Source organism: Euprymna scolopes, chromosome 3, assembly GCF_053919585.1.
Source record: "Euprymna scolopes isolate OS-2025 chromosome 3, ASM5391958v1, whole genome shotgun sequence".
NCBI classification, from domain to species: domain Eukaryota; kingdom Metazoa; phylum Mollusca; class Cephalopoda; order Sepiida; family Sepiolidae; genus Euprymna; species Euprymna scolopes.
This window is the reverse complement of record NC_136484.1, coordinates 54,537,500-54,562,682: the sequence shown is the minus strand read 5'-3', so window position 1 is coordinate 54,562,682 and position 25,183 is coordinate 54,537,500. Positions and strand designations below refer to the sequence as shown.

Here is a 25,183-nt window from a genome sequence, read left to right as displayed (position 1 = left end):
GACAAACAAACACTAGAAACCAGGGATTTTTTAAAAACTTGATCAAATAAGATAGACGATTGTTCGCAAATCCGAGATATTACAATCTAGGGAGTATAAGGAATGTTCTCCAAAATAGTAACTTTCTTGGGCATACAAATGCGCATACTCATTTTTGCCTTAGATTATATTATATTGGACCTAATATGTAGTAATGATTTAAAAATAAAAATGACTTGTGCGCCACCACCGAGAATCAGAACATTTAGCTTATGATTTACTTTGGCATTAATACCTGAGCTATGAAGACATGTTTGCAAGGCTAAAAATTAAAACATGAATCAATAGCTATTACGTTATGCATGCCTATTGTTCTGGGGTAACTGACACCCCTATTCCTGTCTTCACATGGACTCTCCCATCGCTGTGAAAGGCAGCCATTTTGGACTCTCTAATCTGAGATTCCATGCCAGCCTAATCGTTGACATGACTTTACAGACTCTCCTGTTTGATATTGTGAACCCCTAAAATAAGGCCACAACACTTATTCATAATGCCGTCTATCGACCTTCACCTGGCAAATTCCATTTTAATTTTCACTTTTGCATAGATTTTCTCTGGCTAAAACCCAAATATAAAGTTTTGCATGGGTTCGAATACCCTATATATTAAGTTTAATGTTTGTAGACCAAAATCTGACAGGAGTTTGGTAGGTAAGTTTTTAAATAAATATATATACGCATACATAAATATACATAGAAAGAGGTTTGTTTATGATAACCTTTTTACGCAAATATTATGCAAGTATAAATCATGTAGAATATCTGCATGAATATAATTACACGTAAGTTAACTGAAGATGATTATCCCATAAGAAAACTGAAAAAACTAATAGGAATTAATTAAAATAAATGTTTAAAAGAATATGCAAATTAGCTAGATCTTTTGCAGATGAATGCAATTTTACGATCCATATATAAATTCTATTTTCTTTTTAAATGGAAAGAGGGTTTTTATTATGAATATCAATACACCAAGAACATTTTTATAAGATTTAGTAAGTATTTGATTTTTTTTTATTTGTTTTTGGAGTTCTTTTGTTTGATAAAAAAAAATCAAAGATAATGAATAAAATAAGTTTTTCAGGAAAAAATATGCAAAAAGGGGGGGGGGCACTTATACAGAATATGAAATGTACTGTTTTTTTCGATAGGATTTTTCAGTTAAATTCAGTTTTTACAGTAGCTTTTTATTTTGTTTATTAAATTTGTGAAAATGCTTAAATGTTCCCCCCTCGCATGTTAAGAATGGGTTTCGAAATGTTATTTCAGCACAGTCCATATTCTGCATAGGTACAAAAAAAAGTAGTGATGGGACGATTCCAAATTAGATACTGATTCTTTATAAATCTCTAAATATTTAACTATAAAGTTTCTATGTTTCTCGATTATCATAAAAACGTGTTAAATGTGCATATTTTTCAAATGTAAAAATACACCGGGGGAGGGGGTCTATAGATTTTAGCTTTACTGGTAGTTTAAAATCCATAAATATTTATTTTATTATTACTACCAGCAGTGGAAGATTTTGTTTTAAACAAAATCAAATAAAAAAAGATAATTAAAAGAATCCTTTTTGGCATCGGAAAATAGGCACAATTCCCCCCCCCCCCTCCGGATACCCCAAAAAGTTCCAATTCTGATTAATCATCCCAACACTAATTATGATGCATGATTTTTGGTGATGTCGTTCTAAAACATTTTCAACTGCTAACATAATTGTGCTACTGAAAATACACTGTCTATACTTAAAAAGGGGTAAGGGTCTAAGAACGGGTACCTTTGTCCTGTTAATTTTTATCAACCTTTTCAAACTTTGTCCTACTTTTTAGCAGTAACAAATCGTAAACGTTTGAATCTATCCTTTTTTATGACATTATTAAATAATAAAGGCACTTGGCAATAAAATTGAAACTGTAAACCAAAATAGTCTATACACAAAGGATTATTGCTTTCTAAAACAATTTTCAATTGAAACCTATAAAAGTTCTTAACATCTGTACAAGAATTAGGCACATAAAATTCAAGTGGTGATTGTTCAGTGTCAAGTTACGATAGAGTTCTTGCATATTTTGTCAGTTTTCATTTCAGTCCGCCACCTCCTCCTTGAAATTAACATTAAATATAAATGCTAGAAAAGTAGGCCTGTCTTGATTTTTAGTTAAAAATTTTTTTAATTTGTTGCTGTTTTATCCTTTTTGATAAACATTGAGTAACTTTATAACAGTAAATGTATTACACACACACACACACACACACACACACACACACACACACACACACACACAGCATCTATTAAGAGTCCTCGGATATAAATTCAAATCATAATAAAATCAAGTGTTGATCTCTTAAAATAACCAAAATAAAAATATATATATATTTATTTAAAAGGAGTTTGGTCAAATTTTTGAAAACCTCTTGTAAGGTTAATTTGAAAATATCAGAAACCCAAAGATGTTATGAAATATTTTATTAAGTAAATGATTAAAAAAAATTTTTCCCAAGATTTTGGGTGGAATACACCTTTTCAATGAAAACTTTATTTTTATTCTTTTAGTTAGTCTTTTTTGAAAAAGGTATTACACCGAATGTCTCTAAAAAAAAATGTCATTTCATAAAATATTTCATAACCTTTGATTTTCTAGTATTTTCAAAGAATAGCATTTATTTCATGCATTTTTATTTCAACTTAATGAAAATCCTTATTTTTAACATAACATTCAGTTCCAGAATATTTTATAAAATTTAAAATCTGTCATCTTCATAGTTCAGAAATGTAAATAATAAATTCAGATTTCGTGACAATGTGGATCTTTATGCCAAACAAGGCTGATTTTATTTTTGATTTTACAAAAAGGAATTTTCTTCATAAAAAAAAAATGTGGCACAAGGTCAAAGATGGTGAAATAGGAGTCAGAAATCATCCATTTAGTTTATTCTCCAAAAATGGATTCACTCTGAGCTAATCTACAGATGCTATTTTATTTTTTTAACAAAAATTATATATACAATTTCATTGAGATGGAGAATGGGATACTTAAAAACACACACATATATATATATATATATATATATATATATATATATATATCTCAAATAAAATATTAAGAACTGTTCACGGTGTCCTAGATTGTTTTGAGAGCCAAAAACAGACAAGCCCATTCTCAAGTTGGAATGGGGACTGTTAAGAATAAAAATAGAGAAGACAGGAGTTTGGGCCTGGATGGTGTCCTCCAAGATAAGTACCATTTGGGGATCAAGCTAGGAACCAAATAAATCTGGGGAGTGGGCGTCTCTGAGGACCTAATGTTTCTTTTATGAATTCAGTGATTTAGAGGTAAAAAAAGCCACTATTCAATATCCATTTTTGTTTGTTCCAATTTACCTTAAAAGAAAAGTGATTTAGCCTTGCATGTCAAAAATGATTGCTAAAATCTAGTATTTCTGTTTGGGTCTATTTATGAGATCAGTTCAGAGAGACTGAATTTGAAGTTTTTTGCTAAAACATTCTTTACTTGACTTTTTATATTTTAAAATATTTTTTTAATAACTAGAAAGTTTTTGAACTTTTTTTACTAAGGTAAAAATACTTGAGTTTAAAATTTTATATTTTTTAAAATTGCCTTTATTTTTTTACAAGCTGTGGCCAAGAAAATGAGCAGATGCTTGCTGCCAAAAAAGTATTTTTCTCCACAGATAATTTAAAAATTATTTTATGAATTAACTCAATGGTTGATATGACATTTAATAAGTAAGCCAAACCATTTGAGGATGCTTATTGAGGAAATTATTCAGGAAAAAGAAATTCAAGAAGATATGAAGGATAAATAACTTAAAGATAAAAAATAGGAAGAATTTAAAGAGAAAAAGTTTTTGAAGGGGAAAAATTGTTCATTTTCAACAAAAAATTAAATTAGATATTATCCAAAGGTTTAAAATGCTTTAGACTTTCTTGGTATATTAATCTATTACTGGTGTTTTTTTTTTCTTTCTTTCAGACTGAGTGACTAGGCAGTACACTGTGTGCGTGTGTGCTGCCACCATGCCAGTACTGACCAATCCACCCCATGTGGAGAACAATAACAACAATAATAACAACAACAATAACAACGACCAGGTTCGCAACAATCTGGCCACAGTGGCTGCAGCAGCAGCCACTGCTGCTGGAGTACCGCCCGGTGTCATGGGACGGATGCAGCAACAGCAGCAACAGCAAAATAACCCTTTCGTCAATGCACGCGACAGGCTGTTTCACGCTCTCTTCTATAGAATCGCCCTTGCTTATGCCAGAACTTTCCCTGTGTCTTTCAGAAGAGTTTTTGAGTTTGTCATCCTTCTTAAGGTAAATAAGGTTTAAATTTTCTTACGTTCTGAATCTTTGCAGATTCGCTCTAAAGGTTTTTCCCTATTTGGATTTTTTTAACTTCTGCTCTAATCTTGAGTGTTATTTTCATGTTTTGATCGGTGTAACCTCTGACTTTCTTCAGGTGTATCTTGTCAAATTCGAGAATCTCTTTTTGTTGAATGCAGGGTATCTGCACAGAATTTCTAATGGAACCCTGTACTTAATCCACAAGAGTTGGACAGAAAGATTTCCCAGTTTGACAAGATACACCTGAAGGTTGGAGGTTACATCAATCGAAACGTGAAAATAACCTTCAAGATTATGAAGACTCCAAATACAAACTAGCAGGACCTGTGGAAATTCCACAGCGGCATCTTTCATATGTAATATATTGCTGCTGGGCATTCTGCGGATGTTCAGCATGAATGGAGACCCCGTAATATTATAGTCCTTTTGTTGAAACTAAAATTTAAGTAATCTGGTTAATGTAGTGTTGTAATATATCTTATTACAGTTTCTTCAATATCCTTATAGAAGTCTATGTACTGTGCTGAAATAACATTATTTACAAAGCTATTCTTAACATGGGGAGGGGAGGATGTTTTGTAACTATTCTGTACTTTCACCTAACACAGATTTGGTAAAGCTTGAATTTAACTTGAAAATACTATTAAAAAAATAGCACAGTACAAGTGCATAAGCACCAAAAAGAATACTTTTACAATGCAAAAATTTTATCTGGGTAGATAGAAGAGTAATTTATTTTGCCTTTGGTAACATTTGTTGTATATTTTTTCACACCTTGTTTTTGGATTGCTTACTATAGGTACCGGCAGCAGCCTGAAAAATGAGTGGAATTCGTAAAAAATGGTCAACTTTAGGTTATGTTCACCAGCCTGTATTTCATTTGTATTTGGATAAAATATATATTAAATGAAAGAGCAAATTTCCCTCTTTCGTATGGTGTTTATTTTGTATTTGTTGAATAAAAATTCAATTTTACTGATTTATTTTAATAGCACCAACAAAAGTGATAACATTTTGACGTGGAACGCTAGCTGCTAATTTTTTAAAAATCAAGAAAATCATACCTCTTATTTAAAACTCTTGTGAATTTTTGCCATTGGTCCTATAAAAAAACTATAAATAGCATCAAGTTAAGCAAAGGATGATCTTTATTTACGTATAAAAATTACAACAAATATAACAAAAAAAATATGCGAAATTCTTTTTTAAATTTTTTTCTGATTTAATTTGCTTCTAGTGAATTAACTATTCACAATAACCATGGCAAACGTGATATTAAATTAAAGTTTATTCAATTTCCTATAAAATGGTGCTAAGAAATTGTACCTAGCTTTATTCGCGAAAATGCGCAACGTGAAAGAAAAGTAATACCTCGAAGTCTTTTAGACAAAATTGCGTGAACCGTGAACACTGCGAAAATGTGCGAGTCAATGAATGAAAGTTGTTCGACTTCGGTATTTCACCAAATAGGTAACTATACTGCTTCAATTTCAATATAAGCAACAAGAAACCGTCTCTGTACATTAATTTGTAAAAATTACGTTTGAATATTTTAAATATTCACAAGTATTTTGCAACATGTAGTTAGCACGTGGTCGTGTTTTTAACGTAAACAAATAAGCGATATTTTGGATTTTTTTCAAAAATTAAATTAATATTGTATCATTTTGGAGGGGAAATAAATAGGGAGTATTTATAATAAATCATTTATAAAACTAGTGATTTAATTTTAAAACGTTTGAGTATTTAAATATTTGTTTATTCGGCATTCTAAACCAGTTTCCTGAAAGTAAACAAACTTGGCAAAAGAGCGTAAAAATGCTAGACAAGAAGTAAATTGAACGGCACGTTTCTAGCATTTTGTATTTATTTGAAAATGATTTGGTGCATGGTAGATATTTAATTCAAGGCATGCGACTGCATAAAATTAAAGTTTGAATAAATGTAAAAAAACTATTGTCGTCCATAGATGAAAGTACGGTGGTTATGCACTTAGCGAAACTGAACTATTTTTAAATAATATTTTCAAGTTAAATTAAAGTTTTGCGATAACTTTTTATATTAAATTGTTGAAAGTTCAGAAGCATTACAAAACACCCTCTCCTCCCTATGTTAAGAATGGCTTTCTAAATGTTATTTCAATAGTTCAATAAGTGCATAAGTACCGAAATTACAGACTAGACTAAATTAAAAAAAAAAAAAAAAAAAAAAAGGCGCTCACCCAGTTTAAACCATTATGAATGTCATTTCATTTTATGTTTTTAATAAAAAAAAATGTTCCATGAAAAACTTTCCCGTTCTCATTAATTAAATCGAAACATTTCCAATTAAGCAATTACGGATTTATGTTCTCTTTCACTTTTTTTCGTAGTTCTTTACGGAAGTTTAATTTTTTTTGTTATTTATTTCATGCTTTGGTCATAGTTTAATATAATGTTCTCTCCTAAATTTGGACAGCAGGTGCGTGAAATAAAATGGCGTCTCCAATTTCAGCAATAAAGTGTAGAAGTACCGAAAATAATAATAAAAAAAAAAAACCGACACACACACAGTTAAGAGTGGTTTTCTAAATAATAGTTTGTTTCATAGTACTATTGTTTTAATATATTTTATTCTTGTATCATTTATTAAATTGTTAGGTGAAAGTACAGACTAGTTAAAAAAACACGCCCCCCCCTTCACATGTTTCCTAAATAATAGCTCACTTCATAAGTACCATTGTTTTAATTTATTTTATTCTAGACAGAAAAATCAAATTAGCACAATGAAAATAACTTTTCTGTTGAAGACGCAGTATTATTTTACTTTAAGGCCCGTCTCACGTCCGTATATAACAAAATGTTTTTTGTAGATTTCGGTGTGCTAAAAACGAATCTGAAAACCGTTTCTGTCGCAAAAAATAGTTTTCATGATATGAAGAAATTACTTTTTCGAAAAGTGGATGACCACTTTTCCATTTAAATTTAACTTGAAATGAGTACCCACTTTCTGGCCACCTTAGAGGGTGGGGGCATTCTTTTGTGTGTTTATTGGCTAAAAAGTTTTTTGTTTGATTTCTTTTGCATGGTATTAACTCCTGAACTCCGGAACTATTTTCCATTTTACAGCCCAGCCTTCGTTTATGCCAGGTGGAAGATACCATGATATTAAAGATGAAAAGAAATGTCAGCAAATGCAGCATAGCCAGATAACCAATTTGATAAAAGAATGCTTTGGTGATTTGGAATTTAGCATTTTCAAGAGACGACATGCATCTTTACACCACCATAGCACCATCAATATGCTGAAGAAAAACAAGACTTCAATTTGGCTTGATAGTAAATCTGAAAATGAACAAGTTGCTTGGATTGTGTGGATCTAAATCTAAAGAAGTCTGAATAAAACACCAGGCATTACAGAAGGTGGTACTTCAGAAGAGAAAGCAACAACTGGAGAAAACAAAACAAGGAGAAAAATGCAAGGAAGCAAGCCATAAGAAAAAATCTCATCATTGAGAGGGTTAAGACACATGGTGGGCCTTGTTTCAGTGAAGAGAATGTCACACAAATGCTACGTGTGCTAGGAAGCAGGAATAGTAAACTTGAGGCCCTCAAAGATGAAATTAGGTTTCAGAAAATAGTTCTGGGCAATAAGTCTGAACATTTAAAACTTGACAGACCTTTAGAGTTACTAGCAAGCCACTTGAAAGCATTTTTGAATGGCTCAGACCTAATAAATGACTATGAAACACTTCCCGACGATAAAGAATCACAAAGCAAAACAGATGAAGAAAGTGCTCTAGTTGATCAGGCAGAGTTTGGAAACTACAGCTTTAGCAAACAAGGACAGTTTGTGACAGTATATTATGACAATGACTTTTATTTAGGTCAAGTAATTTCTGTCACAAGTAGTGAAGGACAAGTGAAATTTCTGGACAAGTGTAAGGTGAAAATAAATGCCTTTAGATGGGCACGGTCAGAAGTAGAGAAAATCTCTTCTCTGTATGTGTTTGATTGGGGATTTGAGGTAACCACCTCAAATGGACGAATGTGGTCAGTTCCCAGCGAAGAGTTCAACAGAATCACAAGGAAATATCAATTGTATATTGTTAACTCTATTGTTAACATGCAGCTTCCTTTTGTGAATTGGTGTTGAACACATACATTTGCTTATATACAATACTTTGCCATGATAAACAGTGAATTATTGTGATTTTTAAGTTCCTTATTTTAGAACTACAAGGTGTACAGAGCTGAAATTTAGGTATGACATTCTACAATATGTATTGATTATGCATGCAAAATTTCACATCTGTATCTTTAATAGTTTTTGTGATTTTGAAGTTTGTATATGTTTAAAACATTCGGTACTTTATTTCCGCCATTGAAATTGAACATATCAGTATTTTTATCGACTTATAATGAAAAAACTTGCAGCTGGAATTGTTTGAAAAAAAGATAGTCATAATAACCACTATGCATAGAATTATATTGCATGTTCATATTTGATTTTCTTTGATTCAGTTTTATTTGCTGATACTTCAAAAAGTGCCCACCAGTGCGATTTTGCGATTATGAATATTGCAATGTTCACTTTTCACATCTCAAAAATGAAGGCCAAAATTGAATTAGATATGATTATACTTTTATTTCCTATTGTCTTCTAATACTAAGAGTGATGAAAGCATCTTTTGTGACGTTTTTACCGGTCACTTTTTTGTCAGTTGCTTTCAAAGTTTCCATGTCGTAATGTAAACATGTTCATGCTACGTTTGCAAATATGAAAATGATCATAACTTGAAGACTAAACAAGATATCTTCATGATTTTTGTTTTGTTTTTCTTGTATTTATGTGTATTTTTATGAGAGAATCAAATTTAGCCATAGGCGATTTTATAATTTTGGCTGCCGGTACCTACTTACTATTGTTATAAATGCCAAACATGTCTGTAGTTCAGTCACAAGTTTTATTATCCACTTTCTCTGTAGACATGAACATTTAATCTACTCTGTTTGACACATAGCTTATTTATTTATATTTTTTTATTTTTTTTATTTTATTTTTTTATTTATTTTGAAAGCACAAAAGATTTAAAATTTCTTGAATAATGTGACATAGATTGAGCATGGAGAGTTCAAGTTCTGTTAAAGTTGTTGCAATCGATTATGAGTGGAGTAGACATGATTTCTAAACTATGAGAGGGCAACTGAGAAGAAAAAATGATCAGAAAAGCTGAGATCATGGTAATATCTAATACATCTTTAGATAGAAAAATTTTAATGAGTTCTACCGAGGCCACCGAGAGGAAGAAGGCCTCTTAACTGAAAAATGCCTGCAGGCAATGAAGGTAAGATTTGTCAGACTGTTGATGCTATATGAAGGCCTTTTTGAAAAAGTGCATTAAAACATTTTTAAAAAGAAAAAGGAATACGGTTCAATTAATACTGAAACTGAACTTTATTCAATATAAATATTATCTATGTAAAATTACATAATTTTAAAGCAATATACAATCTAATACTAATAAAACTGAATTATGAATGTAGGGAACAAACAATTAAAAAAGAACATTAAACACAAATGATGAATAATTTTAAAAGTGAAAACAAATGATAAATAATTTTAAGAATGAAAAAAGGTTAAAATACAAAAAATGGAATTGAAATCAAACAAATAATTTAAATACAAACAAACAATAAAGTTACTAGTGCAGAAATATTTTTTAATTTAATTTAGAGAAAAATCACATGGGTTGACTGTTATCTTTTGGAACTTTAGTCAGAATCATACAAATTATCAATCCTCATCTCTAATGTTCTCATCTTGCATGTTTATTTCACAACGTTTCAGGCGATGTAAATTCTGACCTTAGTCAGGTGTATTTTGTCAAACTCAGGAATCTGTTCCTGATGAAGGTTGGAGGTTTCATCAGCCAAATCGTTGTGAGATAAGTATGCAAGACAAGTGCAATAGTCTCAGAATACTACAAATAATACAATTTAGTTGAATGTCTGACATTTTCTTTTTCTTATTCATTTTTATTAATACTATCATTTTCCTTAATACAAAAATTGTTTAAAAGAGAATTTGAAGAACTCCAGGAAATCATTTAAAAAAATGTTTTTCAATACTATGACCACCACGAGTCGGTATAAAAAAGATTTGCATCTGCCAAAACATTCAATAAGTGCTTATTTTACGTTAAATTGATATAGAAAAGTGATCCCCCACTTTGTGAAACTATAATTTATTCATATCTGGGGAAACTACTTGTTTCCTGAAATTTTAAACGTTATTTTCGTTTTTTAGCGCCCCCGAAAATCTGTGATAGTGATAATTTTAAAGGAGTTTTTGAGAGTGGAAAGATACTGCCCAAAAAGAAAGAGCCCACAGTGATCCCCCACTTTTTAAAACTTACATTTCTTCAATTAATTTTATTTATTGCGGACAATTATTTTCATCTTTTTTAGTTGTTGTTTCACAACGTTTTGCCAAACTATTCCTCTGGCCTTCGTCAGGTGGTAACCACAACGGGATAGGAACTCAGAATCTCCTAACTGCGTTCTCAGTAATCACTGCCATCTGTAGTTGTTGTCGTCTCACCACATTTTAGCCAAGTAAGCCTCTGGCCGGCTTTGTGTAGGATTAAAACTGCTATCTTCAGACAATTCTCACCTGGAACCATAGAGATTCAACGTCTCTATCCACTGTGCCACGGACCCCAAAGGATGATCACGGTGGAATTGTTTGGTCTTATGAATTCATGTTTTATTATCTGATCTTCCATAGTCGGGTCCGTACCGAATGGTATATTATTTAATTGGAATTCATTATTATGTCTCAGTTTATTTCTATCTGTTAAACCCTTGAATTGGATTGCCTTCTATAAATTACCTTTATACACACACAAAACAATGCTTCAAGCAAACTATATTAACCTTGAAAAATGTTTGGAGTAAAGAACAAATTTTAGTACCTATTGTAAATACAGCAAAATCAAGAGATTGTTATCTTTTTATATTTATTTTTTTAATAGAAATTGCTCCAGATACGGCATGGAGCCACTTGATGGAAAGAGCTAATAAAAAAAAATACTACAAGGCCAAAAACTAGTCAATAAGTGTTAGATAGAATAAGATTCTGCCCAAAAAACAGCAATTCTTCCTACTTTGTCATAAACATCGCTCCTGATGATTTATGGTATATATGATACCTCCTCAATGCCTCCCCCTCTTTTTCATATTGGATCACCATTTATCAAGACTAAGATCTATTTAGGAATAAGAGTTTTGAAATAAAATGATTGTCAGTCAAAAATGGGAATACTTTTAATGGAATTTGAAACTGTGGAAGTTGTCAGGAGTTGAAAGCAGAACACAGAAAATGAGTAAACAAATTCTTTGTAAACTATTGATGGGAGGAAAAGCAAAGTAGATTCCATTAATAATACACTGAGGTCCTACTGGAAACTATTGTATAATCCAGACTACATTCACAAAATGACAATACAGCAGCGCTGGTATTATATAGCAGCTGATAGAACAGCCTCTTTCAAGTCAGGGACCTGTACCTTGGAATACCAGTTAAAACATTTATCTCTTGCATCCTTATTAATACCATGGCAACAAAGAGAACAAAATATTACTCAAGGTATCTCTGCATATCACTCGCACTTTAATATTCCCCTGGACTATGGAACATAGCTCTATTTGAGGAGTTTTGTGGAGAGTATGGAGTCATCAACTCTGTTTCATTTACTACCAGGTTCGTTCTGATCCAATCATAGTACCTGTTATGAGAAATAAATCGATTGGTTCGGAATTTTATTAGATGAGAACCGATTATTTATAGTTGGATTCTTTGGATTATTGTTCTCATCTTGAGTGTTATTCTTGCAATGTTTCAGGCGATGTAACCACAAACCTTCTTCAGGTATATCTTGTCGAACTCTGGAATCTGCACAGGATCTCAAACAAAACCTTTTATTTAATCCACAGGGGCATGACTGGATAGAAGTTCTAAGTAATTCAGTTGTATTTTTTGAGTTTTGCTCACACTGAGGATTGGACTTCAATCTTCAGAAGAGTATAACTTTACAGCTCAATTTTACCATGTAGTCTATCCACTGTGGTTATATCAATTGAAACATGAAAATAACTCAAGATGAGAACATTAGTCTAAAGAATTCAAATAATATAAATCTATTGTTTACAGGCAACTTCTTTATAAAACAAGTTACTCTAGAAACCATTTGTATACAAAACATGTATGTAGTTTTGCTATACTCTCGGCCTTTGTGTTGGGATCTTGGTGTATTATCTGTTCTGCTGTGGAAAAGGGGATCTTTTCTTAATTCAGTCCATCTTTTTGGGGAGATGGATTTTCCTTACATTAAAAAAATCAATCTTGTGTGTAATTATGCTGTTGTGGGGAGGCAAGTAAATAGAGCTCGAACAAATGTTGACATATTATAAAACGCAGCAACCATCAACTGCCTTTTGGACTACCTTCATGAATGACGTTTTCCAATTTTCTGTTTTGTTCTTGGTTTAGAATACCATAAGGAAGACGTACTTTAAAAGGTCTTTTTTTTTTCTTGTTATGACTTATCTGAAATTGTTTTTAATAACTTGATACCACAAATAAGGTATCAGTTTCTTTGTGGTCTTAACAGCCAATCAAAATACTTCCAGCTATTCTTTGTAATTTTACATGCCCATCCTAAATGAATGCAGTAAACAAATTTTAAATCTTCAAATCGTTAGTGCTGGGAAGCAGGAAATAGTATATACCAGGAACCTTTACTTAAAGGAAGTCATATCCTGTTCGGCTACTGGCTTGTGAAGTATAAAATCTTAACTCTTTATTAAATGTATTTTTGTTGTAACGTAAAAGGAAATTAAGTTCTCCGCTTGTGTATAAATAGGGCTAAATATTTGCAGCATTGAAGTGTCAATATATTTTTTCTCTTAAAAAATTTGATATGATTCGCTGAATTAACAAATTTCAATCGGTTAGTCTGTCACATTTTAGTAAATGGTATATGACTAACTTCAGTGAAAACGTGTTTGAAATATTTTATCTGTATTTATAGGCCACATATTTGATTGTATGTGATGCTACCCTCCCAAGAATGTAAGCTAACACAATGTAATTAAAGGTTGGGTGATTGATTGCTATGAAGAATAGATTGCACAGAAAAAGGAGATCTTGGCAATGAAATTCGGAGTATTATTATTAACCAAATTATTATTTATTTATTTTTTGCATTAATGATCTTTTCTTTTATTCCTCCTATCAAGTAGCTTTATGCCTTGTCTGGAGCTATTTCCATTAAAAGAAATTATTAAAAAATGTAAATATTTTATGCAATGAGCTCTTTTTAAATAAGAGATGGTAAAAAGTGGGATTTTGGGAACAGGTATTGTAAGAAACCCGATTTTGTAACACTGGTTAAAAGGGGACATGCTCCAAAAGACAATAATATAATTAGTTGAGTACTTCTGGAACTCCTTATTTTTATATTGTGTGAAACCCTCATTTCATATATATATATATATATATATATATATATATATATACACACACACACATTCTTTGTTGCCTTAAGTATTTCACACTTAAGATTTTTAATTTGGGATTGAAATCTGCTAAGTATGGTGGATGTTGCATTTATATTAGTGCTGCATGAGTCAAAAACTTTTTAGATGGAAATATGTTTCCAAAACCACTTGAAATATAAGAAATTACTCAGCTGAACATGAATTCTGAAAAGCAAACATAAATGTTTCCACACATGCTTATTGTCAATGTTGATTCAATTAATTTCAAATTAGGGTTGCCAGCCTGAAAAATAAAAAGTAAACATTTTGAACACCCATAATGTTACTGATTGTTAGTAGCAAATGCCTTTGTTCTTGTAAAGCTACTGGAAGCATAAAAAAATAAGACATGATACGAACAAAAATGCTGATTTCCCCGGCTGAAACACATTAAAAAGTCATGTTTAATTCTTGATAACATTTAATGATATAAATGGCCACTAGAGATCCAAAGAATGAATCTTTTAAAGTTTTGTACATTTTTCTGGGGTTACGCCAATAAAAAAAAAAAGTACCAACTTTATAAGAGTTTGTGTATTTAAATTTTAGCTGGAGATACAAGCACACGGACAAGATTAACTTCGTAGGGTATATTTTTGAGTCACTATTAACTAATTATTTTTAGCCTGACTGATAACATTTGTTTGTTTCTTACAACTAAGACTAATGTTTAGGTGTTTAGTATGCATTCTTAAAATAGGGCAAATGAAATATGACCCAATCTTGCTGAAATTAAATAAAATATTGTGAAAGTGATTGTCATTTTGAAATTGCCCTTGCTGACTTTGCTTTATCTGAAGTTAAGCAGCTTAAATGTTTACTCTTTGTGCTGTAAAAGGGTTTGAATATTAGTCACTTTTCGACTCATAACTGTCCTAAGCTTAGAATAATGAAAAACAAATTTTTATCAATTTTTTTGGTGTGTAAAAAAAGAAAAAAAAAGGGGGGTTATCAAAATAAATATCACATAATTTGTGTATGGATTTTTTTTTTTTTTTTTTTTTTGTGAACTGTTATTCTCATCTTCATAGTTGTTTCGGGGCCTGTGGTGCAGTGGATAAACGTTGAGTCTCAATGGTTCCAGATTAGCATTAAAGGTTTCAATCCTACCCAAAGCAAACCAGAGGATTAGTTGGCCAAAACGTGGTGAGACAACAATTATAGAAGGCAGTAATTACTGGAGATAAGTTACAAAACTCAGCATTTCTATCCTGTTGTGGTTAACCACCTGAAGGTCAGGAATAGTTGGACGAAACGTGAAAGATAATAATCTGCAAAAAAAAATCAATACACAAATTATGAAGCCTCATCTCAAAGGATTCCAAAAAATAAAATACTATATAAATATCACATAAAATGTATATACTAATTAGAGCACATTTCTCCATAACTAAAGTAATTAGACCAAATCGCAAAAACGTGTGTGTGTATTATAGAAAAGATGACAGGATTCCATTTCCATTTGATGAAAACTGGATTTTCTTTTGTTGCAGACATCTACTAGTTGGCCAGTTGTGTACTACAAATCTTGAGCGATAGGTGCCTTCTCACATTTCTGAAAGTGACAAAGTGAGAGTGGAGTAGTGGCGCTGTACAATTCCTGCTCTCTACCGATAAGATCCAAGTTATGACAACATGACTATTGCCAACACCCTCAAAATGCAAATTCAGATGGTTCAGTGTTTGAGATCACAGCTCAAGGACTCAAGGAAGTTTCCAGCCATGGTTATCTTTGGGGTGGTTTCAAATGAGAGCCACATGTCACCCATGTCTTTTGAAGTCGGCTTGAAAGTCAAAACCAAAATGTACTTGGATGTGCTGAAGAATGTGGTGATCCCTTGTTGCAATCAGGTGGCCGCTGGCAGACACTGGGTGTCTTAGCAGGACTTGGCGCCAGCCCACAAGTCCAAAGAGACCCATGCTCGGTTTCAGGAGTATTACGACTTTGTACCCTTCTCTTACTAGCTCCCTCCCCGCTTCCCCTTGCCTGAACCTGCTGGACTACTTCATTTGGTCATACGTTAAGAACATCACCAACATGACCTGGCACAACACCAAAGCCAGCCTGATCGCCGCCATCTGCCGAGTATTCACTAAGCTCCTGTTGGTGCTTGTGGAAAAGGCATGCTCCCAGTTCCGGACCCGTATCAAGGCAGTGATTGACGCTGAATAGATGTCAGCTCTACTACATAATCAAGTTACCTGAATAGATTTTTATTTTTTCAATAAGTTTTAAAACAAAGCTATAGTGTTGTTTTCTTTAGAGATAAATTTATCCTTCCACCGGGTGCATAGCTTGATGTTTTTATGGAAACTTGGCATGCAGTATTAGACTGAATGTAATCAATTCAGATATGACTCAATCATTTGCTGGAGAAAGTATCTTGGTATGTCTGTGTTGTGGGGGACGTTTCTGGGATGACGGTTACATCTTGGCATCACACTTTCCTCTCCAGATGTCAAACATGAACAATAAAACAAAAGGCACATCCTCTTTAGATCAAAGGGATTATGTCATCGGCTGCATCTGCTGGTGTGTCTTCTCTTTGAGTTTTCAGCATCATAATGGCAGGATTGCTGTACCAGAATTAAATGCAGTAGTAAATGAGTGACAGATATTTTCTGATGGGACTAAAAAAATTTTTTTATTTAAACAATTGAAGGAACATTTTAACTCGAGACCTGTTCTTTGCAAGTAGATGTTTTGCGAACCGTTACCGACCGCGGTCAAATACCAACTGAATTACACTTCACTCCTCAAACGAGATGGAAATAGTGAAAAAAAGGGAGAAATAGACATGCAGGTGTACTAACAAGCAAGAGATAGAAACAAATAGTCACTAGCAGTATTTTCAGTGTAACATCTTGGGTAAGAAGTTCAATGAGCTCATTGCCTTCGCCCTTTCAGCATTAAATTTAGGCACGTGATTTTATATTCAATTTGTTAATTTGAATCGAGATAGATTGCTGTCTCTGCCATGTTTTAATAGCATATGTTAAAATATACTTGTCTACATTTGAATGCAATGAAAGTCTGACACAAATGGGCGGGTGGGGGTGGGGGATATGGAGCTCCCCCAAATAGGCTCTTTATCATTTGTGCCACACGGATAATTACATTTGGTAGGCCGAATTTCCAGCATTTTTGTAAAATCGAAGGTATTGATGGAAGATCAAACTAATGTATGCAATCAGTTGAAATTATATATTGCATGCTCTTGTACAAGTAATTGAACATTCTGGTTATTACCCTAAAACCTGCACTTGCACACAAGATTATTATGAAGGAGAGAGAGAGAGAAAAAGAGTACAGAAAGATAGAAAGCAGAAAGAGAGAAAAGGAATAAAAGTTGGGGGGGTGAGACTGAACACCTTGCTTTTGCTACTATTAATGACGATTACCGAAGGAGGAGGCTCCCCCCCTCCCCCCCCCCCCCCCCCCCGTGTGTGTTGTCGAGGAAGAGGAAAGGCATGGTTACACATGTCATTTTTTTTTTTTTTTAAGTCAGCAAAAATGTTAACTAGCACAAATGAAAAGAAAAACAAAACATTTATACCTTCATCTCTTTTATTGTCAAGCTGTTTGTGATATTAAATTTAATCAATACGAGTCCTATTGATTATTATTGGTGAAACCCTGCTTTATATAATCATATGAAAAGCATACTTTGTAAAATTTAAATTTCTGTAAAATTTTATTTATTGAAGTTTTTAACTTTGAAAGTTTTTATGAAAATTAACTTAAAATTTTATACTCGCCTACCAAATTGAAGATTAACCTTTCTGTTATAAGCTGGAATGATCTTTCAAAGTGGATTAACAGTATGAATGACATAGACGTTAAGAAATAAAACTAAGAATTTGTTGAAAAAAATTTGAAACTAAATCCATTTGTCATTAAAATACATTATTCAAATCCACCTGCAAAGAAAATAATCATACAAGAAAAACCTCATTACTAAGAGGAAAGATGAACTTTTATTTAGAGATTAATTTTATAGCTATAACTTGAAAAATAGCTGAGATATTGTTAAATTTATTTAACTGATTTTCACAGCATAAACAAACTAGTTTATACCTACTTATACATTTCAAACTTTCTATATGTTTTGGTGGAAGGACAAAACATCTATGAATAAAAATTGATTTTTGAATTTTTGCTAATGTTTGCTTCATTTGATTTTATTAAAATATTTTGTATTTGAAATATATTTGACAACTTCTGATATTTTTTCATTGCTGGACCATTTGAAGTATTTAATAGCGATAAAGTGCAACCGATAGTTGTTTCTATGTACTGTTTATAACTTTGAGCACTGAAGACCATGGAGAACTGGAAAGCGCTGGAATATTGGAAGAGTAACTGGCATTATGATGATTAGTACCAGAGTAAAAAAAATCAAAAACTCTTAGCTGAAACTTTGTGCTCCCTGGAGAGTGTGAGCTGGAAAATTGTAATGTAAATGTGGAAGCAGTAGTTAACAGAAAGGATCATAGCAAAATTCATTGAGATGCTGAGAAATAACTGTGGCAAGATCCAGGTAAGACACAGATGGATGTTGGAATGGTGACTGAAGAAAGTGATGAACAAGGATCTCTACTATTTCTTATAGAAGAGTTGTAACAGCCAATTATTCACTATCAAGGCCCAATAGAACTACTTTATGAAACCAAAAAACTTTTACAAGTTCTAACATGCAGTTCTGCCAGGGATGCTATGGTTCTGAAGAACAGTTGCATAATGTGCAAAACGATGGATTAAATCCTATGCGTTATTGAGACCAAGTTCCTTTAAATTGAGATGGTCTTTGGGTTACTTCATTGGAGGCCATGTCATGCTGCTACACAAAAAAGTGACTCAAACTGCATTCAGATGGCTATGTTGATGCTTTCCGCTGTTGTCCAATACTAGATGGAGAGGGTTGTTCGAGAAGACCATATATATGACAGGACTGCTTCATGTCACATTATAGGGGAAAATACAGAAGTGACAGAACTTCCACGATTTCATCAGTCCTAACATCTTCTCCCTTTCTATCTCCCAATTCTCCTGATTGCAACCCTATGGACTATTATATGAGGAGTGTAGTAGAGAAAGATGCCAAACATACAACCTGCAACACCAACTGATTGTGCAAGGACCTGTGACACAGTACTTGAAAAAAATCAATTGTAAAAAGTGACCTTCTCCTGAAGGTTGGAGGTTCAGTGTGTGTAACCAAAAAATTCAATTGGGACCTCTACCTTGTCATGGTTGACGGAACGAGAGCATGCTACCCCATGAAGTTAATAAAGGGGTTCCGTTCAAAATCCCGTCCAAATTTTACAGCTTGAAAGAAACATTCCAGAGTTTGACAAGATACACCTGAAAGTTAGAGATTAAATCTACCAAAACATGAAAATGACACTTAAGATGAGAACAGTAGTCCAAAGAATCGAAATATAAATAATGAATCCTCATCTCAAAAATTCAGAAATACAAACTATTTTATGACCTGTATAAAATTGAACTTTTCAATTTAAATCTAATATTCGTATTCTGTCAAAAGTTGAATGATGTATTTATTGAATAAATATTTCTTTCGTTTATCAAAACCATTTTTTTTGTTTTCTTTGCAGGCTTTGGTATTTCTCATGGTGTTTAGCTACATCCACATTGTGTTCACGCGTTCACCCATAAACTGTTTGCAAAGTGTGCAGAAAACTTGGCCGCGCCAAGGCATCTTACGTGTAGAAATTGTGCGCAATGCATCAGAGAATTACACCATTTTGCATTCATACCGTAAAGAGTATTCGGACCCTAGTTTTATTGTTAACTTACAATCTGAAGAAGACAAAAATTCCCAGGCTGCAAAGTCTAATGATACGCAACCCACTGAGGGTAACCAAGAAAATGCTGATCCAGAAGAGGATGAAGAGCATAGAGGATCCGAGGAAGAATCGCCTTCTCTTTTAGTTTCTGACCCAGTAGAAAATTTGGGGGGCAATAACACTTCAACAACGTCATTACCATTGCAATACACTGGCAATAATGTTTTGGATTACCAATATGATAAAATCTCTGTGTCATCTGTATCTGAGCTGGAGATGTTGGCTCGTGCAGGTAAGTCATCTTTATTACTATTAAATCCGTTACCATTTGTTAAAGCATCTCCACCGGTTTTATTCTTCCAACATGTGCCTACAATTAAATGGAATGTTTTGTTATAAGGATGTTGCCACTTATCAAGGTCCAAAGGCTACTCGAGGATATGGGTTAATTAGTGTATGGTGGTCACTGAGGCAACAGTGTAGTAATTGTTAGTGCTGGAAATTGAGTAGAATTTGTAACATTAAAGGGGACAGCTCAACAAGAACTTGTTTACTTTGGACTTGAAGACGACTATGTTGTAGTCAGCTGGAAAGCAGGCTAGCAGGTAGTTCTAGGAAAGAAGCTTTATTGATGGAATTTGTGTTTAGGTTCATTTAATCAGGCCAGTTGCAGCTGGGTCTCTTTCCATTTGCTGCCAATTTATTTTGACATGTATTAAGTTGGTACAAAAATGTTGTTTTTTGACTTTCAACTTTATATATAAAGACATTATTTTTGCACCAACTTATTCTTAATGTAACCTTTGCCAAGATAACTGACTATAACTAGATTATGTTAACTAACATATTTCCTTACTTCCAGCATGGCTGCTACCAGCAGCGATGACAAGACAAATCAGGGTTTTTTTTTTTTTTTTTTTTTTTTTTTTAACCCTCTTGAGCCCATATCTCTCCTGTGTATATACTATTTACATTTTTCTGATCATTTTTATTGGTCCCCCCAATTTATTGGAGAGGGACTTATGTTTTCTGTGGCGTCCGTTATTCCGGACGATTGCCAGATAATCATCCATTAGTTTTTTTCCTGAAATTTTGCCACAAATTGTATTTCATTAAATAGATATGCACAGTAAAAAAAATTTTTTTTTTACGAAAATTCCCGTTGAGTCCTCAGGGGCTCAAAAGGGGTCAAAAATGCCCCAAAGTGGTCAAAAATGACATGTTTTTTGCCCCATAACTTTTGATCCATCCATTAGATTTTTTTTTTAAACTTGGCCAAAATGTGGAGCGCATTGTTCTTAATATAAATTCAGTATGGGTGACCCTGGCAAAATTCTGGTTTGCATCCCTCTGGGACTTTTAGGGCTAAAAAAACCCTGCCTTTTTGGAGCTCTTTTTTCATATTACTCAAAAACTTTATGTATGTCTATATAGTAGTTTTCCATGGTGCTGAATTCAAAAATACATGTATTAAGGTGTGAAACTGCACCGTTTGTCCATTTTCACAGGGATTTGGCATTCCCAGGAACTCCAAGGAGGTCACAAATGTCCCAAAATTACAAAAAAATGACACTTTTTATCCCAAAACTTTTGTCCCATCCATTAGATTTTTCTGAAACTTGGCAAAAATGTGAAGGCAATGTTGGCCCTTCACACTTCTCGCATTCATCATTTCTTCGCTAATTTTTATGGCGTCATCTCGCATGGAGGATCGGAGGGGGACCACACACACATGGCTTGTTTAATTAATGATCATTTGAAAGTTTTTCAGTCTTATTTTAATTAAGAAATATTGAAATTAGTTTATTTCTTTTAAGAATTATTGAGAACCCCTTTTAAAAATATTAAACTATTTTGGGAATATTATGTATTTGATACACTTTTTATGATCTTTGAAATTATTTTGATTTCAAGCATTTTCTTTTTATAATTTAAAAACATTTTATAATTTCATAAAAATATTTCTTAAAAAATTTCAAATAAAATAGTCTTATTTTTTTTATTTTATTAAAATTGTCAATGAAGACTCGTTTTGATCTGCATAATTTTAATTTTTATTGTATATTTTTCAATAATGTCCTTTTCATATATTCTATTTCAATAAATTTCTTCAGAATAGAAATATTGAAGACCAATAAAAGTGAAGGAACTGATTTGCTTTGTCACTACTTCTGGTAGCAGCCATGGCTAAAGTTAGGAAATACATTAGCTGACTATAACTATCTGTGCTGATTGGGTCATGCTCTTTTCTGTCAAAGAAGTTATATCTTCAAAGTACTTACCTCAGCTCCTATACAGGGTTCGATAAACTGATGTAGTGGACAAAGTAAAAATCTGGTGGATGACAGTTAAAACTGAACTGGAACCAAACTTGAACCCGTGGATCTACAGAGTGGAACAACGAGTAACTAGAAATCACCCAATGGTTGATTTTGAATCCTCAAGGATGGATGAAGCTGGCTCAATCCTCTCTGGGTGAATGCTGTTTCAAGTACAAATAAAGGATAGCAGTCCTAAATTATCAGACGACATTCCACATGAATTTTGAAGTTGTGGAAATCATGACTTCCTCTCGGTGATGGCAGTTCAGGAGCAAAAATCTGTGTTGCAGGAGAGACGTACTTAATTACAGATGTTATATCAGTTTTCCTTTTTCTAGATTAGTTGCTCTACCAAGTCTTGGGAGACTAGTCTACTCTATCTAGATAGAGGACATAAATTCATACGTTTCTAAAGAGTATTTGTGAAACTGATGCAATGTCAGAGACAGAACTCCAGCACCGACATGCCAAACCCATAGTTCAAGCTTGGATTACAATATACAACATAGTTAAACTAAAACCTGTGGAACATGTTTCCACAGGGCTACCTGCCTACAAACTACAACATAGTCATATTCAAGTCAATGTCAGCAAATATCTATCGTCCTCTGAATTAATAAAGCATTTATCTGAAAATGTATTGACAGGTTTTCTTAAACTTTAAAAAGATCAACAATGCAATGTAGAGATATGGCATCGTGAGAAAGTTAAAAAAAATAAATAAATAAATAAATAAATAAATAGATAAATAATAAAATAAAAAAATAAAACTTAGGGTGAAAATGTTGAAGTTGCCAACTCTAATAGAAGACATGAAAAAGGAAAAATATTTCACAATGAAATCCATACTTTTTTTTTTTTATGGAAATTGCTCCAGACAAGGCATTAAGCTGTTTGATGTAAGGAACTTTTATAAAAAGGGCAAAAACTAACCAACATTATTAAATGTATAGATTCTGATCCAGATCTATCGGATCCAAAGGAAAATGAACAGTTCCACAAGGCAATATTCTTACAATCACTTTAACATTACAATTAATAATATTGTTATAAATATCAACACTGAAACAGATTTTTTGTTTATTTATTTTGATTTCTTTATTTGTTGTTAACATTTTAACATTTAATAATTTAAATATATAAACACAGAATAAAATTTCAACTTGATCTCAATAAAATAAGCAGTCTTCTAATGAGAAAATTTTCAAAGAATGACAAAAGTATACATTTTCAATTACTAAAAATACCTAATAACCCAGTTCTTAAAATAGACAAACCTACACTTATGGGTATCATGTTTCAGTATATTCATTATTTGGAGTAATGAAGCAAATTCATCCGGAAAGCCATCAATCTGGTTCCACTTCAGGCTATATACGGCATAATCATGTTGACACACCAGTTCACTTTAGATCACTAAAGTTAAGCAACAGTGAGCCCAATTAGTACCAGATGGGTGACCATTTGGGAATAGCAGGTGCTGTATTCTAACTATTGTTGGGATAATTTATTAAAATCAGGAATTCAAACGTTTCAAGGAACCAGAAAAATTAAAGCCGAATTTGATTCTAAAAATTATTTACCCCCCCCCCCTTTATTTTTTTTTTATTTTTTATTTTTTTTAAATGTAGGGTGTTGATATCTCCCTTGACAGGGATATACAAGCCAAAAGGGGGGGGGGGTGATTTCTCTGATTTCGATGACAAAAGTATGGGAGAGTGGAAAATTTGATCCTCATTCAATCCCAGGTCTCAATGTCAGGTCTCCTTGCTAGTTTTATGTAAGAGGATTGTAGCATAATTCTAAAATTTAATAAAACAAATTATTATCCTGATAATAAGACTAAAAAGAGATACACGATTTTTTCTTTTTCTTTTTTGCACTGAACTATCAGCTGAACAAAAAAATATTTGTAAAATTAAAAAAGCCTGTCAATTATGACATTTGCAAGACTGCTTGTTCTGACTTGTAGAATAAATGCTCTCTATACTTTTTGTTTTCGTATATTAACATTTTAAATATCTTCATTTTTGGAATTAAGTTTTGTCACCTATCATGTAAGGATTAATATTTCATGATTGCATGAACTGCTTGTTTGTATTTCAAATAATTTTTAAATTCTTGTAACATTTGACTTTAATACAAACCTGGCAACTATTTATTTTCTCCTCTTTATTTTTTTAATAGATTAATTTTCTATTATTTGGACATGGGGGAAGGAGGAGCTTTTACAATATTTACAATATAAGATCAACCTGATACCTGACTTTGTGTTATCAGTTTGTTTTTTTTAGTTTTCTTTATATACACGTGTTCATTTTAGGTAGACAAATGTGCAATATTATTTTATAGAATTGAATTAAATACATTTCCTAAAATGTAATTTTCTGTCTGTATTTGTTTGTATCTTTTATTTTTAAATATCCTTAGCTAAAACATGTTGAAATTTAATTTGATTAATATCTGAATGACATTTCTTGTGTTAATTTGGATATGGCTGTTTGGCAGTAATGTCATCATATGCCTGATAGACTCTTCCCTTGTTCTGCTGATTAGTGATGACAGAAATTCCCTGAACTTACTCCATCCATTCCTAATTCTTATTCCACCCTCTGCTCCAAGGTAACAAAATGTCTTGACAACCTCAATAGCTTCATCATTTAAATATACTTTTTCCACATCTGAGTTCTCATCCCTCTTGATTGTCTTACACTTCTTGCATACAAATTTATCCTCTCTTAACCTTCCAGTAATTCCACTGCACTTTTTTGTGTACCCAATGCTTACGGGTACCACAAAAAATTGGATTGCACCCAACTCCCTTTCTATAAAATAAGCAATGGAACTTGGTAACATTGACTTTCAGACATTTACTTTCCATATCATTCTGATAAATCTTTAACTCCTACGTTGGCATTAAAAACTGTTGCTATATATGCTGTTAATTCTAGCTATTGTTGGGATGATTTATCAAAATCAGGAATCCAAATGTTTCAAGGAACCAGAAAAATTAGAGCCGAATTTGATTCTAAAAACTATCCCCCGCCCCCATTTTTTTTA

At 32.5% G+C, this 25,183-nt stretch overlaps 1 protein-coding gene across 4 annotated transcripts in view; it reads left to right on the top strand.

Annotated features, from left to right (window-relative positions):
• The window catches only part of LOC145255539 (membralin-like), a 134,079-nt gene that overhangs the window by 58,093 nt on the left and 50,803 nt on the right, over positions 1-25,183 (top strand). For 3 of the 4 annotated variants that reach the window (XM_080113998.1, XM_080114002.1, XM_080114006.1), the window contains exons 2-3: positions 4,037-4,380; positions 19,611-20,094. In XM_080113998.1, the coding sequence (XP_079970124.1) occupies positions 4,081-4,380; positions 19,611-20,094 (784 nt within the window). In that variant the 5' untranslated portion in view covers positions 4,037-4,080. Of the gene's footprint in view, positions 1-4,036; positions 4,381-13,149; positions 13,235-19,610; positions 20,095-25,183 lie in introns of those variants that run through there. The other variant, XM_080114012.1, reaches the window with a different exon arrangement.